This window comes from Aptenodytes forsteri, unplaced genomic scaffold (assembly GCF_000699145.1).
Source record: "Aptenodytes forsteri isolate BGI_AS27 unplaced genomic scaffold, ASM69914v1 Scaffold471, whole genome shotgun sequence".
Classification (NCBI taxonomy): domain Eukaryota; kingdom Metazoa; phylum Chordata; class Aves; order Sphenisciformes; family Spheniscidae; genus Aptenodytes; species Aptenodytes forsteri.
In genome coordinates, this window is record NW_008795862.1 from 875,402 (window position 1) to 891,417 (window position 16,016).

At 44.5% G+C, this 16,016-nt stretch overlaps 1 protein-coding gene across 2 annotated transcripts in view; it reads left to right on the plus strand.

The window, feature by feature from the left end:
* The window catches only part of PTPRS (protein tyrosine phosphatase, receptor type S), a 100,664-nt gene that overhangs the window by 35,984 nt on the left and 48,664 nt on the right, over positions 1-16,016 (plus strand). Inside the window, exons 7-9 of one of the 2 annotated variants that reach the window (XM_009284045.2) lie at positions 364-381; positions 2,886-2,996; positions 5,462-5,473. In XM_009284045.2, coding sequence (XP_009282320.1) covers positions 364-381; positions 2,886-2,996; positions 5,462-5,473 — 141 coding nt within the window. The remainder of the gene's footprint in view (positions 1-363; positions 382-2,885; positions 2,997-5,461; positions 5,474-16,016) is intronic. The other variant, XM_009284046.2, reaches the window with a different exon arrangement.

Here is a 16,016-nt window from a genome sequence, read left to right on the forward strand (position 1 = left end):
GAGTGATGAAGATAAATGCAGGTTCATCATATGTTCTGCAAGTAGCAAACAGTAATGTTAGCTGAGAGCTTGAAGACTTTCTTTGCGTTCTTAGCAACAAAATGGAGTCAGTCTTAAGACTTTTCAAGCCAAGTGCCATGGTGGCTCTGCCAACAGCTAGCTGAATTGGACTGCTTTAAAAAGGGCATCCCCATCTGAAGTACCCCAAACCCTCTTCAGTCTGTCCCTATAATTTAAGATGAGGTAGAGCAGGAAGTTTCCTACTGGGAACTGTCTTCCTTGACTCAGGTCCTTTTCCCACGGGCAGTCCAGGTGTTTGGGATTTTACAGTCTTTTCACTTATTTTCTTTGTTTTCTTTGCAGAAGGTACACCGATCCGAGGTAAGACACCCCCAACTCACTCACTCACCCACTCGCCAAACACTTCTCTCCACTCAGTTCCTGTTTCATTGACCTGTGCTCAATATAGATTCTTGTTGTTGTTATGTTGTCTTGTCCTGCTTCACCTCTGGATATTTCTTTTTTATACCTGTCTTTATTTTATATATGGTTATAATGTCCTTTTTTGTTTGCTGGGTGCACTTGGTAATACTGATACTGTTATTCTAATAACGTCTCGGGCTGTGCTGCCTCAGATTTATGGTAGAGTTTTAAGAGCTAATCTCTCCAGGACTGTGAAGGTCTGAAGTTTATCTTGAGCATTAAATGCTATCAAAGCTTGGTAAATACTTAGGGCCTTCTCTTGATTGGTGCATAGTGTTCCCGAGCCACGGATGGTGGTGAAAGTTTTCCAATCCTTTGCTCAGATCTTCAGCACTTAGCATCTCAGCGTACTCAATTGTTTGGCTTCAGAGCCTTCTTTCCCCTTCCTCCCCACTCTCTTACCCTTAGGTTTTTCTGGGAGAGGTACCTGTGGTAAGTAGCTTCTGCACTGCCTCTTTAATGGAGCCAAAAAGATAATTAGACCTCAAGCTGTCATTGAAAGTCAGCAGGAATTGGGTGTGCACCCCTTGGAAGACCCTGCTTTGGTTTTATCTACACTGGCAAATTTAAAAGTCCGTAATTCTCTGCTGGTAAAAGCAACAGGAGGTGCTGTAGGTGAGATTTACTTTTTCACACATCATCTCTATTGGCTCCTGACGAGTGCTGAAAACTCATTGACCTCTCTACAATGTAATTTCCACCATTGCATTCACCAGCAAAGCTGCAGTGGTCAAGATGAAAGGGCCGAGTCCTTTCTCCCCTGGCAAAGCTGCTTGCCTGCAGTTCATGGTTCTGTTCCTGCTCTGCAGTGTGGCTTTGTCTCCCCTGGTGTATGCTCAGACAAGCAGTGCTCATGAGCTCATGAGCCACACGAAAAATTTGTCTGCAACCAGTGGAAGCAACCCACAGATTTGTCCAAATTCACAGAAATTTCTGGGAAAACTCACTGACCAGCTCTCCACCAAAGTGGAGCTTTCAGATGACAGAGCATGCTCGAGCTGTAATTCAGTATGAAATATGCTCAGCTGGTGTCTCGGTGTGAAGCTTCAGTCTATTTGGTTTCTAACTCCTGTTATACTGAAATACCCACAGATTCTTTTGAAATGAATTTAGTTTGGTTTAGTGGCTTGGGTGGGGTTTTTTGTTTTTTAATTCTATCTGTTTTGCCTTTGGGAGCTACCAGACACAGTGGATGCTGGCAGGAGTCGCACTATCACACCCCATCCCTGTCAAATTCACAGCCTCACGTCTTCCCACGCGGCATCCTTTTTCACCCATGCACACACAGAGGAACATGAGCTCCGTGTCCTCCTCATGTCAACACACTGTTTTTTCCTTCCTGAAGAGGCTGTATCTGCAACCAACACTGATATCATTTGCACTTTTCTCACTTAAGATTTTGTCAATAATATTACGCTGAGCTGGAATTGTTTGGTTTTCATATTTAGTTTTTTTTTCCCAGAGATGGGAGTTAAGAGTCTTACCACATGTGAGCTCTGTCCATATCTGTAGTATAATCATGTACTCCTAATACATAAAACATTTGATAGCCTGCTGAATTATTTATATAGTATGTATTTTAACTGGAGTTTTGCAGGGATGAAGTCTTCTGAGGTAAATGAGGCAATTTTCTTCCATGTTACATGCTGCATATCTCTGCATGTTTGCTTACAGGAGTGTTTAGTATGGGCTCTGGGTATATTCTTATAGGCTGCAATAATGTACGGGTTTAAGAAAGACCTTAATCCTTTTGGCCCAGTCGGCGTAAACCACACAGGCAATTTCAAAGTTCCAATGCAGTATTTACAAGGTTTTCCCTTGGCAAAATTTACTATCAGTAAGGTGCTTTTCACACTGACTTTTATCTCCTGCAGGCTTCCAGGTATTTAGGCACAAAACGAGGGCAGCAGTGATAAAAATGCTCCAGGGATCGTAGGCAGTGGGTGACAAAGGCTTTCACTTTTATGGTCACTGCTTCAAATCAAGCAAGGGGAAGTCAACTGCCTTCTGATAGATTTCTGGGGATCACAGTAATATGGATTATTGAAGTTGATTTCATGGTTTCTGGTGCAGAATGTCTGCATTGCAGAAGCCACAAAAGTTGATACTTTCGCTGATCATTTCCGTACGGAGAGTAACACTCAGTATAGAGAGGGGGTATTAAATTTTCTCTTTCTGTTGCGTATGTGTCCAGCCGTAACGCTGAGCACAGACATTAGCTGATATCGGCAGAGGGCTCAGTACTTCCAGAGCTCATAGCCCAAGACCCCCGGGGAGTGTCCCAGTGTGTATTAGCCCAAGGGGAAGAGAAAGCAAAACATTGACGCTGATTGCTCTCTCTTAAAAACAAAACAAAATGGTGATGATCGTGTCTTTGCTGCGGTCTTCTTCTCTCCTCCCAGGTGGCCTGCAGATTGAAAGCAGCGAGGAGACAGACCAGGGGAAGTATGAATGCGTCGCCAGCAACAGCGCCGGAGTGCGCTACTCCTCCCCTGCTAACCTTTACGTGAGAGGTAGGGAGCGCATCGGCTCACAATGCTGGCAAATACCTCCCTCTCCATGGCCTTCCTTTGTCCCCAGCTGTTTGATTTGATCCTGTCCCCAAGTGCAGGGGAAGCACTGGTGTTAATCGGTTGGATCCATACAGTGCGCTGCAGGGGGATCCTGGTGCACCCTGACTTCCTCACCATTGCTGGTGGCTCCAGCTACCGCGCCAGAGTTGCAGAGCAGCAATACAAGGCTGTGTCACCCACAGTGAAGCCAAGTCCAAAATAGTGTGCCCAAGAATCTGCCAGCATCAACCTGCAGGGCCCAGAGGGGAATGAACAGCTTTGGCTGCAAAGAGGCCATAATCCCCTTTTCTCCCATAGGATCCCTGCTCTCTGGAAGTGAGAAGGTTTCAGTTCTCCTGGTGTGGGTGCGAGAGGAGGGGAGGACCCTCTCAGCCCCCTCCACTGAGCTCTCTGTCCCCCGGATCTCACCAGATTGCAACAGGAGGGTGCATTCTCACTTCTCGCCCAAGTCCCAGCTGGTTTTCCCTTTGCCAGCAGTAATTTGTCACTGGTTCCTTGGGCATGAACACTGGCCGTGGGCACAGACTCGCAGAAAGCTGGAGACGGCCAGCAGACATCTCTGCCACAGTGACAGATTCCTTCACCCATGTAGCATGAGGAACAGATGACAGGGGGATCGGCTTCTGCTTGATGTCCCCTCGATGTTCTCACACCCGGTGGGGCAATAGCCTTTCTGCTTTCTTTGTTACCTCATTTTAATCTCTCTGACCTGTAATATTTTGTGTGTAGCTTTGGTTTAATATCTTTCCACAGCAAAACCCTTTTGGTAATGAGAGAGCAGGGCTGGTCCTTCTCGCTTTTTTAAAAAAAGAAAAATACCATTGGGAGGAAAAAAGAAAAGTTACATCCCAGCAAACTGTTCCCATTTCCATCCCATCGACAGAGGAAGCGCCTCCCACCTACACTCACGTTAACTCTGCAGTCAAATGCAGAGCCATGCTCCTGTGTGCACTCCTTTCTCTCTCTCTTTCTCTCTCTCTCGTGTCTCACGCTCACTAAATCACATGCACATGGAGAGAAGGCTTTTAATAATTTAATGTTTCCAAGCTAAATTTTTAAATAGCCTTTTGTGGCCAGCTGGAAAATTGCGTTTGAAATTTGCCCTGTCGCCTGGGCCCCGAAATTCTTCTTTTGGGAACGTAAATCTGGATCTGATACTAATTCAGGGCTAAATCCTTTGGAGACAGCTTAGCTGGAACGTTTTGGGTTCTTTTTTTTAAAAAAAAAAAAAAAAAAAAAAAAAAAAAAAAAAAAAAAAAAAAAAAAAAAAAAAAAAAAAAAAAAAAAAAAAAAAAAAAAAAAAAAAAAAAAAAAAAAAAAAAAAAAAAAAAAAAGAAAGAAACAGGAAAAAAAACATGGGGATTTTTCATTATTCTTTTATTTATAAATTTCCTCTACCTTTCTGGCCACTCGGAAACTACCTGGGAGACAAAGGTTGTAACCATGGAGTTGCTTGTCTCCGCACCTGGATAAGAGTCGGCTCCAGGTGGATAGCCCTCTTTCTATCCAAGTTAGCCTGTGTGTCCCTGAGGCCTGCCTGAAAAACAAAGCCAGCGTTAGCCGGCCGAGAGAGTGCAGAAAACATCGTGTAAGCAAGCTCGGCCTGTGGTTTGGGTGTTTTTCATGCTGTTTAATTCCTTGTTTCTTGTGTGTTAATATCGTGGAAAGATAACAAATTTCTGAAATGGATTTGCTTTGGTGGGAGGGAAAGTTCATGCACATTTTTCTTCCCGTTTTTTGTTTTAAAAGAGTCTTGAACACTCTTGTGTTTCCAATTGACTTGTTTCTCCCATAACATGCTTGTCTCTATAGAACACCTGGGATAGGAGTTGTAAGTTTTAACATTGCAAGGAAATGTTTTGGTTTTGTTTTGCTTTTCTTTTCTTCTTCTAATTATTTCTTTTTCCTTATTCAGTCCCATTGTGGAGTTAGTGCAAGCAGAGCCGGGTGTGGGGGCTGGTGGGAGCACGGGCTGGGGGAGCGGATTTCCAGCCTGGGATCTCCTTTGTATCGGGTCTTCTCTGCCTGGTACAGGTTCCGCTCCCCCTTCTCTAAAGAGCAGATGGACTGAAAGAAGTGAGAACTCCTTTCTGGGGTTGGCGCCTCTGTCGGGTGCTGATTCTGAATTAGGATTGCTCACAGTCTGACCTCTGTACAGAGCTTGGTTATTCTTAAACAAAAGGTACCTAGCTGGATGGGAGGGGGAAAGTTAGGAAGGCAGGAAAGAGGGTCGTTACTATCTTCATTTTTTTTCCTTTCTTTTTATTTTGGTTAAGAGAAAAAAACAATCAATTTGCAGCTGACAGCCTTGAGAAGGCCTTTTTTTACTCTCTCTGTGTTTCCCCTATTTTTCTCTTCTCCTCATGTCATTGTGTTCCGCATCAAACCCCCTTAACATCCCTCAGAGCTACGAGAAGGTTGGTGTGGTTTTTTTCTTTTTTACTTTCTTTACCCACATTTTTACATTCTTAAGAGAAAAAAATGAAAAAAAAAATAAAAAAAAAAGAGAAAAAGCAAGAAATCTTTAAGATGAGCGAGACCCGCCCGTTCCCGGGTCTCGCAGAGATGAGTTGAGTTGCATTGTGGGCCTCTCTATGCATCCTTTGGTAATGTTGCTGAGTTCTTGCACTTTTTTGTCGTCATGGTTACCTTGCCGTTTGGACATTGGGCCTGATGCATGATAGGAGAATGTAACAATCTTCTTTGCATGCCACTTTTTAAATTAATTATGAATTATTTTTTCTATATATAAATATGTATAGTTTTTTTTTTACAATTCTGGTTTATTTGAAGTGGATTTACTCTTACTTTCTAAAGTTTCAGTTCTGTTGGGTTTTTTGCTTTCTCTTGATTTCCTATTTCAGTTTTGATTGGTTATGCTGTGCTGTAGTTTATTCCAAACGCATTGTGAGAAGCCAGTGTTCCTGCCCACCCGGTGGTAACTGAACTCCTCAATCCCTCCAGGAGGAAAGGAGTCACACAGCTCTAACGCCTGTCCATGGAAGCCCTGCTATTTGGGACAAGCCTTTGTTTTGGGGGGAGGGAGGGATCTGGGAAGTGGAAAAGATGGTAAGAAGCCAGGGTGTCGTTCCAAGAGTTAGAGCAGACCCTGGGTCACGTTATTACTTACATATTTCTTGGAGGTGTGGCTCTTGTTCCACATCCTGCACACAAAGAAAAACCCTGATCCCTGCTCTGAAGGGCTTCCCCAGCGATACAGAACTCGCTCACTGGTAACTGGCCATTTCCCTCCAGTAGTACCTAAGACACTGCGGACGGGAGCTAATCTGCTTTCAGCCCAGGATGGGTAGAGACGGAAAGCTTCCTGCTGTGTTACTGAATCACACGCAGTTGTCTTTCCTTTAGCGCCCATGTGTGCGTGGAGAGCCCCATCATCAGGCAGTGCCTTGTCTCATCAGCAGAACTTGGCAGATTCCCTTGTAGGAGGGTGATGCCTCGTCCTTGCGGTGTCGGAAGTGAAGGGCAGCCAGCCAGCCGCCTTCCGCAGAAGGGTAGCTGGGTCTCATGGCTCTGCCTCTCCCCATTTACACTCTGTCTTCCCTGTCATTGAACCATTATTGCCTGGCTACAGGCACCTTGAAAACCAGCCAGGTCCAGAGAAGGTAGAGCCCTCCTTTTGAAAGGGGCGTGGAAAGAGAAATGCAGCAGTGGTAGACACAAGAGAGGCTGCTGGGACACATCTGGCAGCTGCATCTCTATTGTAAACAGCAACAAGAAATCCGACAAGTTACATTCTAGCTGAAAATGCCTCTTTTCCCTCTTCTCATCTCCCTGTTTATCCCCATGAAGCTTCTGTTGCCTCCCATGTGTGCATCCTGAGTGGGTGAGCCACATGGGATAGTAAACAGGTGGGTTTTTTGCAGTGTGTTAGTTGTACCATTGGTGCTTGGTGCTTTTGCCTTTTGCAGAATTGAATGCCCTTCCTTTCCCTGTTTATGCATTTCCCTCTGCCCGTCAGTCCTCACTACTCAATTATCTACCAAAGGAGTGGCTTTCCTAGTGTACAGGTATTAAAGCTGTGTGATTTTTGAGAAATCCAGTGCAGTATTGACACAGTATCTGTCTCTCTCTTTCTCTATCTCTCTCTTTCTCTCTGTCTGTCCTTCTCTTTTTCTTAAAATGCTGAGATTTCAGTGCTCGGACCCTCAGTGCTGGTATTCCCCCTTCCCCCTTTCAAGTCTCTCCCCCTCTCCTCTTAGATACAAGGGTACCACTCCGAAATGCTGCACTGTTGATAATGTCTTTCTGAAGCAGCCAGCTGTGGCTCTTCTAACTTTGATGCCAACAATAGCCAAAAGACATCCCCCAGCCCCAATGCTCTATTTAAAAAAGAAAAAAGAAAAAAAAAAAAAGAAGAAAAAAAGGCTTGTTCTGTTTAAAAAGAGCAAGAGAGAAGGAATAGTATTTGAAATGAGGTGTTCCCATCCCACCTCCCTCCTGCCTAGGACTAAAAGGTGATAATCACTACTAATGACAGGATTTTCCTTCATGAATAGGAGTCTGAGTTTCAGGATTTAGGTGCAATTAAAAAGGGATTTATACACCATTGTTTTTTATTTGTTTATTTTATCTTTTATAAAGTATTTTTAACATGTCCAAACTGCACTGCTGCTGCTAGAATCTCTTGTGATCTGAGAAGGTTTTAAGATTAAATTCTTCCTGAAGAGCCAATAAAAATAATAATAATATCAACAACAATAAACTAAAGCTGAATTGGATGTAGTCACGATAGGCTGGAATGACACTGGGTGAGGAAATAGAGACTTGATACCTGGCTAAAAGAGCTCATATGGTTTGCTAGAAGTTATGGGCACGGTCTTGAAATTATTGGTTGAGGGTTTGCCTTGTGTATTATTACAGATCAGATCATGCCGTGGTCCAAAATAACAAAGAGTCTGCTCACAGGGAATTTCCAAGGTCAAATGCAGAAGTATCTTTATGGAGGCCCACAAAAGCAGATCAGAAGCAGGTGAGATGAATTCTACCACAGCCTAGGGTGTATGGAAGTTTCTAGTTTGAGCCAGTTGTCCAGATTTCACCTGTAGTCAGTGAAAAGACAGACACAGTTGTAGTGGGCGAGTCAGCACACCTTAAGATGGGGATGCTGATTTTTATGGGAGCTATACAACTCACCTGGCTTTCAAAAGTCTCATTGGATGCGTCTCTGTATCCCTAGGGACACAAATACTATCAAACTTCTGTCCCATAGTGATTGCAGGAAAGGACAGATTCAAAGTCCTGTGTATCAAGAGATGTCTGTCTCAGTGGTGGTGTTTGAGAGCGTCGTGCCTCTCCTTGCACAGCGACAGGGACTTGCTTAGGACAGGGGAGGCTGGTTTGAGAGCCTGGCAGTTCTCATAGCTGAGCAGAAAGCGAATGTCTGTATATGGCATCCATGCAGAGAGCTGCATAGCCTTCTTTCAGCTAGGATGGAAGGGAAACATTTTTGGCCTTTTTAAGAGGCTTTGAATCTTGCCCAAAAGGGCTGAGATGCTCACTCCACTTTGGTGGATGAAACCAGGTTGAATCACTCATACCCGACAGTATTTTTCTCCAAGCGTCAGTGAGTCAACACGTGCAGGGTCCAGGCTTTGCCCCAGAGAGGGCATATGTCTGCTTGTCCAGGATCTATGGCCACAGCTGTTTTGCCCCCTTGAAACGAAGCACTTTGTAGCTCTCCCCTTAATTTTGAAAGCTTCAGACTTCCACCTCGATTGCTCTGTTTTGATCCAAATAGCCAGCTGCTTGGCTCAAGATAGAGCACTGTATGGAAGGACTGAGTGTCTCTGCATGCTCTTCCATATTACAAAGGGAAAGGAAGAATGAACAATGCACCGTAGAGCTGTGTGGGCTGTGCTTTAGCAACCTCTGAGTATGCAGAGCTGCTGCTGTTGGTACAGGACAAATTGTCATGGTTGAATTTACCAGAATTAAAAATATTCCCCTATTTCACACAGTGGTGCCCTGTCAGGAGTTACAAAAGGCAGCAGTTGTGGTGCTGCAGGGATAATCTTTTTTCCCCTCCACTCGAGCTTCTTGTTGCTCTGCTCTTTTCAAGCCCAGGGAGTTTTAAGTGGTTCAGCAGGCATTTAAAACGGCACAGTGCGCTCGCTGCACCTGCTTAGGCCTTGCCTCTTCTGCTGCAGGAGTCAAGTACGGTGCTTAGTCACCCAGAATCAGGTTCTGCAGCCCAGTTCCTGCTGAGAACATTTCAAATATTTTTCAAGGCTCTCTGGAAAACCTCAACTCATTGAGAGACCAAAGATGAAAACAGGCCAGGGCTAAACACATAATAGCAAAACTAGTTGAAATCAATTAAAATAAAAACCATAGAAAAGGCAGGAATGGTGTGCCTAGGACCTCAGGAAATAAAGCTTCAAAATATATTAAAACGTGACTAATTTAACAAATAATTTAGCCTGTAGCCTGCGCCTGGGTTAAGTTTGGCTCATGTGTAATTTTGACCATCAAACCAGAGCTGCTGGTTGCTCAGCCCGTCCCTCAATAGACATGTGGAACGGTTGCTAAGCTTTTCACTTTCAATGCCATTTAGAGGTTAGAAGGAAATAGTTTCACTTGCACTGTAGATTTAACAAATAGCCACAAGGTCAAAACAATCACTGATATTTTAAAATATAGGCATTTTAATACCTTTTTAGGCTAGCATTGATAAATTCTTTAATGGAAGAGGAGGGAGGCAGAACCACCACTAGTTCGTACAGCTGCCCCTGTAGTGCCATTTTCCAGGCACTGAAGTTTAGGGAGGGAGAGTTCTGTGACAATTTTTAAGCGTTACATTAGCACTTCCATGGGTGGGGGAGCGCCCTGTCCGTGTTTGGGGTGTCCTCAGCTCTGAAATTCGAGTTCAAAACCAAACAAAGCAAACAAACAACTTTGCTGTGTTTCTGCAGAAGGATTTCTCAAGGGTATCAGGAAATGGAAATGGATACAAAAAGCCACCCCCCCAAAAAAAAACCAAAACAAAAAAATCAAAACTGTATATATATGTATATATATGTATATCTCTCTATAGAGGGCACTTTGCAGGAACACTGTGCTGTACTGATCTCGAAATCTCTGCCTGCCTGTGTCTCTTACACCTTTTGCATCGCTGTTCTCTTTGTTTTAGGGGAAAAAATTAGATTACACCTTGTCAAATTAAAATAACAAAAATAAAATAGTAAAGTCTGTGTTTAATGTTACAGAGCTGCTTGAAAAAACAATTGGGTTCAGATTATTTTATATGCAATCCTGTAAAAAGCAACAGAAAAAAAAATTACAAAAGACCAGAGATGTTCAGCCAGCCTGTCACTCAACTAATGTGTTTTTTTTAAGTGAAAAAGTAACGATGATTGGGAAGGTAATGGATTTCCTCCAGACCAAATCCAAGCCTTGGTCTCATTCTTTATTTATCTACCTATTTACTTACTTATTTTTATTTACCGTGAAGGAAATTAGGAAGGAGATGGGCATGAGGAGGGAAGTATCTCGTCCTCTGGAGGGACGGAGGTCGGAAATCCAAACCCGAACAGCGTCTCGCCCCAGCGGAATGAGCTTGCGATTGGAATGGGAGAGGGAGAAGGCAGAGGCGGCTGCACGGACAGCACAGGGGCAGGGACGGACCACCTTTTTGGGAGGGGAGGACAGGTGTAATCTAAGCTTCACTAATAATGTAGAGGCTGCACATTATTTTGGCACCCTTTCCCCTACCCCCTCCTCATTTTGGAGCAAGACGGAATGACTCCTGTCTCGCCAAAATGGCCAATAATGTCCGCCTTCTCACCTCATTTGGAGCAGCAGCTTGCTGAGTGTCAAAATGTTTAATACCATTTGGTTTTGTTTGGTGCTTTCAACCAGTCACTTCACTTTCTTTTGTTTCTTTTTTCAATTAATTTCTTCTTTAAGATATAAAATATGTTTATCTTTTAGTTGGTTTAATGTGAATCGGGGTTTGAAGTGACGGGTTATTGTCTAGTACGTTCTCCTTTCCCCACCTCGCTCCTCCTCCAACATTTTTCTCCCTGAGCTAATCTGGAAGGGGCTTAAAAAGTGGAACCAGTGGGTTTCCTCAGCACAAACTGGTTGGTTGGTCCTCAGATTTCTCTCACTAGCAGCGTCCTGGGAACACATTTTAAGGATGGATTCTGGTGTTGCAAAAGTCAACCCTGGATCTCCCAGTGTCTCTTCGATCAGGTCTGTAAATCTGTCCCTTTCAAAAACATCTCTCACCTTGTGGACCCCAGCTCTCTTTTTAACTGAGTGGTGGTGGTGGGGAACCTTAGCGATGTTGATTGGTACCTTCTCATTGGAAAGAATAATGCACCGAAAATGCCACTCACAGAACACAAACTGGGTTAACCTCTCTGCATCCGTGAGCAGCAACAAAACCAATTGGCTTTACAAGGGTGTGAAGAGTTATGGATCTGTTCCATTTCTAATGAAGGTTATGTTAAGCAGAATCTGGGGTGCAGATTTGCCTGTGCGAAATGCTTACCCAACAGACGATATTAAACAGACTCATAACTAACTGCACTTAAGAAGTCTTTCTGTGTCTCAGAAATGGCTTCTCTGCATTGAAGTAATTTGACTTGCATCACAAATGTCCAGCTCCAGTTCTAAAATCTGGTCCTATCAGTAACAAGCTGTATCCTTGTTTGAAAAAAGCTCCTGAGAGTTTTTTGGCCATTGACAATGTGTGTTTGTGTGTGCCTGCTTGTGTGTGTATATCGGGAGATGTTGCACATGCACATGGAGCATGCACATATGTGTATGCATGCAAGGTTGGCTTCGTAAAACAGGTCTGACAAAGCTGTCATGGAAACCAAACATCCCTGAAACTCAGGGAAGGTGCTTCTTGAAACCAGAAATTGGTAAAAGTATTAGATAAGTGTCTATAAAGCAGAGCCCTGACTGCCCCATCCCAACTTTTCCTTTCCAGAGAGGGCAGTTCTTCTTTTCTTTCCGGTCCTTTGAATGTGTTGGATAGGAAAATGGAAGGAATCTCTTCACCGCATTTTTTACATGTAAAATTTCACTCTTTCAGCTGCTATGTGTGAAACCCAGCTGGACCCAGAGCTGAAATTGTTCTTGATTCAATCTCTAGCTGCACTTCAAGCTTTCTTCCCATCACCGCTCTCCTCCTCCTAGGCCCTGACCTAAACGCTGACCCAGAGATTCTCAGCTTGACAAATCTCATGTCAACAGCCAAATCAGAGTGGTATAGCAATTAAAATAAACAGCAGCATGATGGTTCTTGGCATCCAGAGATGAGCCCTATAAGTGTTTCCTGTTACAGTAAATGCGGTTGTCACAGCCCTGAGCCGTAGCAGGGATGTATCTAGGGACTCTCTGAGGTCTCCAGCATTGAACCTTGGAGTTACTGTCACATCCTAGTCTGGTGTGTGGATGTTTGTATATTTGTGCGCACACAGAAGTGTGTAGCTTTTTTTAAACCGGGATGCACAACAGAAGTACTACTGCCTGTTTTGGTCTTGCATTAGCCTGCCGCTAACGCTAATCCAAATTCTCCCTTTTCACAGAAAGCGCATTGTCTTGAGCTGGCACCCAGATGTGCTGGTTGCTTCCCATTAGTTAAGTGTGACAAACGCCGCTAAAACAGCCAAAAAGTAATGCTGCCCTGAGACCCCACAAAGCTGACCTAAACCCCTGGGTGCTGCGAGGAGGGTGGGGAGAATTGCTTCGCAGTTGTTTGTGAGCGTGCTCTGCACGGCTCCGGCTCCGCGGCCCTGAGCTTGTGTTTTGTGAGTGGAATCTCTTCCCTTCCCTGCCCAAAACCATGCAGACAGCAGCAGTCTGTTCCCTTCAGACTCCGATTCTCAGTGCTCCACCATACATCAAATGATGCTTTTCAGTTATTAAATTCTGGTTTGTTCTTCCTTTTTCTTTTTTTTTTTTTTCTCCTTTCTCTTTTAGTTCAGTTTTATTTCTTTGTGATTAGCCTCAGTTTGAATTAATTGTCTTGTTCTGTTTCCATGACAACTCAGTGTTTGCATCCCACCTGCCGTTGTTTGTTGCTGTTGATGCTGTTTGCTGACCGGATCTTGTCCGGCATATGTCTCCCCATTTCTCCTCACCTCTTCCCACCTTGCCTCCCCTCTCCAGAAGGTTACATATCAGCCCCTCCTCAAAAGAGTCATCCTCACCCCAGATCTGTCTGCATGTTGACCCCACTTGTTTCTTTTCAAGTTCTCTCCATCTTGTCTCAGATTGTGACCGGTGTGGTCTTCACATGGCTCCATTTTCTGAAATGCGGTACCTCCTGAAGCAGACAGTGGAAAGAAGGATGGAGCAGGCAACAGGGACAAACCCTCATGTCTAGAGCTAAAAATCTTCCGTAGCGGTGTGACAGGAGAGAGCAAGGAGCATGCACCTGCTCTCTTGAGCCAGTGCTGGTGCCTGAGGTTGTGCGAATACCGTGGTACTCTCGTTACACCTTTCTCTAGGCAGAAAGTCATCTTCTAGTGTTAGCGTCCAGGTGAGTTTGCAGTCTCTCCCTCCACACTCCAGACCTTTCTCCAGCTACACTGGCGGTGAGGGCGTGCTATCCGTTCTCTTCGCAAATCCGTGCATGCAGGAATTCTCCTCTGACATCTCTGAGCTCCTAATGCCACAAACCTGGAAGTCTTCTCTTCCTTGCCTTTGGTTTCTGACTACTGGTAACTGTGCAGAAAAGGATCCGATAGCACGATGGGAAGAACACACCTTTCTATGAAGACATCTCCTTGTCAGCTTGCAGGAGGAGGCAGAGGCTATATTTGGCTTTTGTTTAACAAAGCCCCACTAAATGGAAAACAGCCACTATCTCTTCTGGCAGCTCTGTTCCCATCTGAAAAGATCCATAATGTTGAGCAGCAGCCAGGGGAGTGGGCTGAGAAGATAAATACTAGAAAAACCAAAGACATCAGTTCCGGGGGACATCTGAAGGCACTAGGACTTGGGAGGAGCGATGGCAGGCTAAGCTCCGATGTCCTTTGCATGGCTTTTGCATGGATGCAATTGCCACTGATTTTTTTAGAGAGGTTGTTCAGAGAGGTTACCTGGGAATAGGACAGCAGGGACGGGTATTTTTCAGGCCCCCAGCACTCCTAACTCCCCTGCCCCCTCGCTCGCCCTACCTGAGGGGAGTTCACTGCATGGCTGTCTCTGAAGCTGGAGGAATCCCGCACTCCTTTTCTCCTTAGGCTGCTGCTGTGCCTGCAACTTCCCAGGGTCTGTATCCTTTTGTCTTTGCTTGCGGGATGGGACCTTGCCCTCAGCTCCCTCCCTAGGGCCTCTCTGATCCACTTACATTTCTCCTTTGGCCATTCTCCTGCTTTCACCCCTGAGGAAGAGCACCCACCTCAGCCAGCCAGCCAGCCCAGTTAGTTCAGAAAATGGAGCCAAGGAAACCGCACCCTCCCCTTTGCGTCCATGTTCTTATTGTGTAAGGTCTGGAAGCTGCATCCACCTCTCTGCTAAGGAGATGCACAGAACATGTCACTGTTTTCTCAACGTTAAAGTTTCATTACCTTGTTTTTCTTATTAATTCTATTCTATTTATTATTCCGCCAGGGCTGAGATGTGACAATGTGAGCCACCACATTGGGTCACATCAGCTAGAAAAAGTATGCAGCATTAAAGTGGGTTTCCCCCTCCCCTCCCTCTCTTTCTCTCTCTTCTTTCTCCCTTCCCCTCCTTGTTCTCCTTCTCCTTGTCTTCCTTTCTTTCTCTGTCGCTCTCTTTCTATTCAGTATCCATGTGGGCATTTGCTAGCCGCCCATAAATGATATTTCTCTGCATTTCCTCTCTCTTTCTATCTTTCTCTCTCTCTCTTTTTTACCTATTTTGCATGATGTTTGTGACTCTGAGAGCTGCATCTATCGATGGAACCGTGTCAGATCTTAAAGAGGCTTCGTTAGGGTTTCTATACCCGAAAACCACAAAAATTTCATTAGAGTTTCTCATCTTTTCCACACTCCTTCTCGCTCCAGGGGGACTGCCGCCCCCTGGACGGTTCTCACACGCAGACACTAACTAAATTCTGTCCCGCTCCGGGGACTCCCTCTCCTCCCTTTTTTATATTTTTGTCTCTTTACTTTTCGCGTGGTGTCTCTCTGGCATTTGGGGATGTGATTCTTCTCTCTTTGTTGGATTCTCTGGGTCCAACAAGGCAAAAAGTTGAGAAGTTCCCGTCTCCATCCCAGCCTTCTCCTCACCACCACCCCATCTCTGCAGCAACCCTCGGGCCCAGAGCGGCTGGTGGGAGAGGGCCCCTCTCCGGAGACGGAGGAGGCACCTGGACCATTTCAGGCTGTGGTGGTGGAGGGGCTGTTTCGCTTTGCCGTGGGAGAAGGCGATATGGGAGTCAGACTCCACTGGAAAAGGGGAGGAGCAGGTTTCCCGGGGCGCGGAGCGGGGAGCTGGGGGCCCCAGCGGCTGTGGAGGAGATTTTTCGACGCTCGCCATGCCAGCTCTTGCCAGTAAAGATGAGAAATTGCTAATAAATTTTTGTGTATTTATCTGTGCTGTGATGGGTCTAATCTTGATCAATGGAACCCTGTTGCTATGAAATACCGCTTTTATGTCTATATTCTATATATTGTTTGTGAAGTAAAAATTTATTTGAAGTTTAATTTTTTTGGTTTTTGGTTTTTGATTTTTTAATTTATTTGGTTTTTGTTTTGTTTTTAATGAAGGAAGAAAATAAACGATGACAAACCCCGTCTATATTTAAATTATCTTTTGCTCTTTTTTCTTTTTCTCCCTTTTCTTCTTTTTCTTTTCTTTCTTTCTTTTTTTGTTTTTTGTTTTGTTTTGTTTTTAATGAAGGAAGAAAATAAACGATGACAAACCCCGTCTATATTTAAATTATCTTTTGCTCTTTTTTCTTTTTCTCCCTTTTCTTCTTTTTCTTTTCTTTCTTTCTTTTTTTGTTTTTTG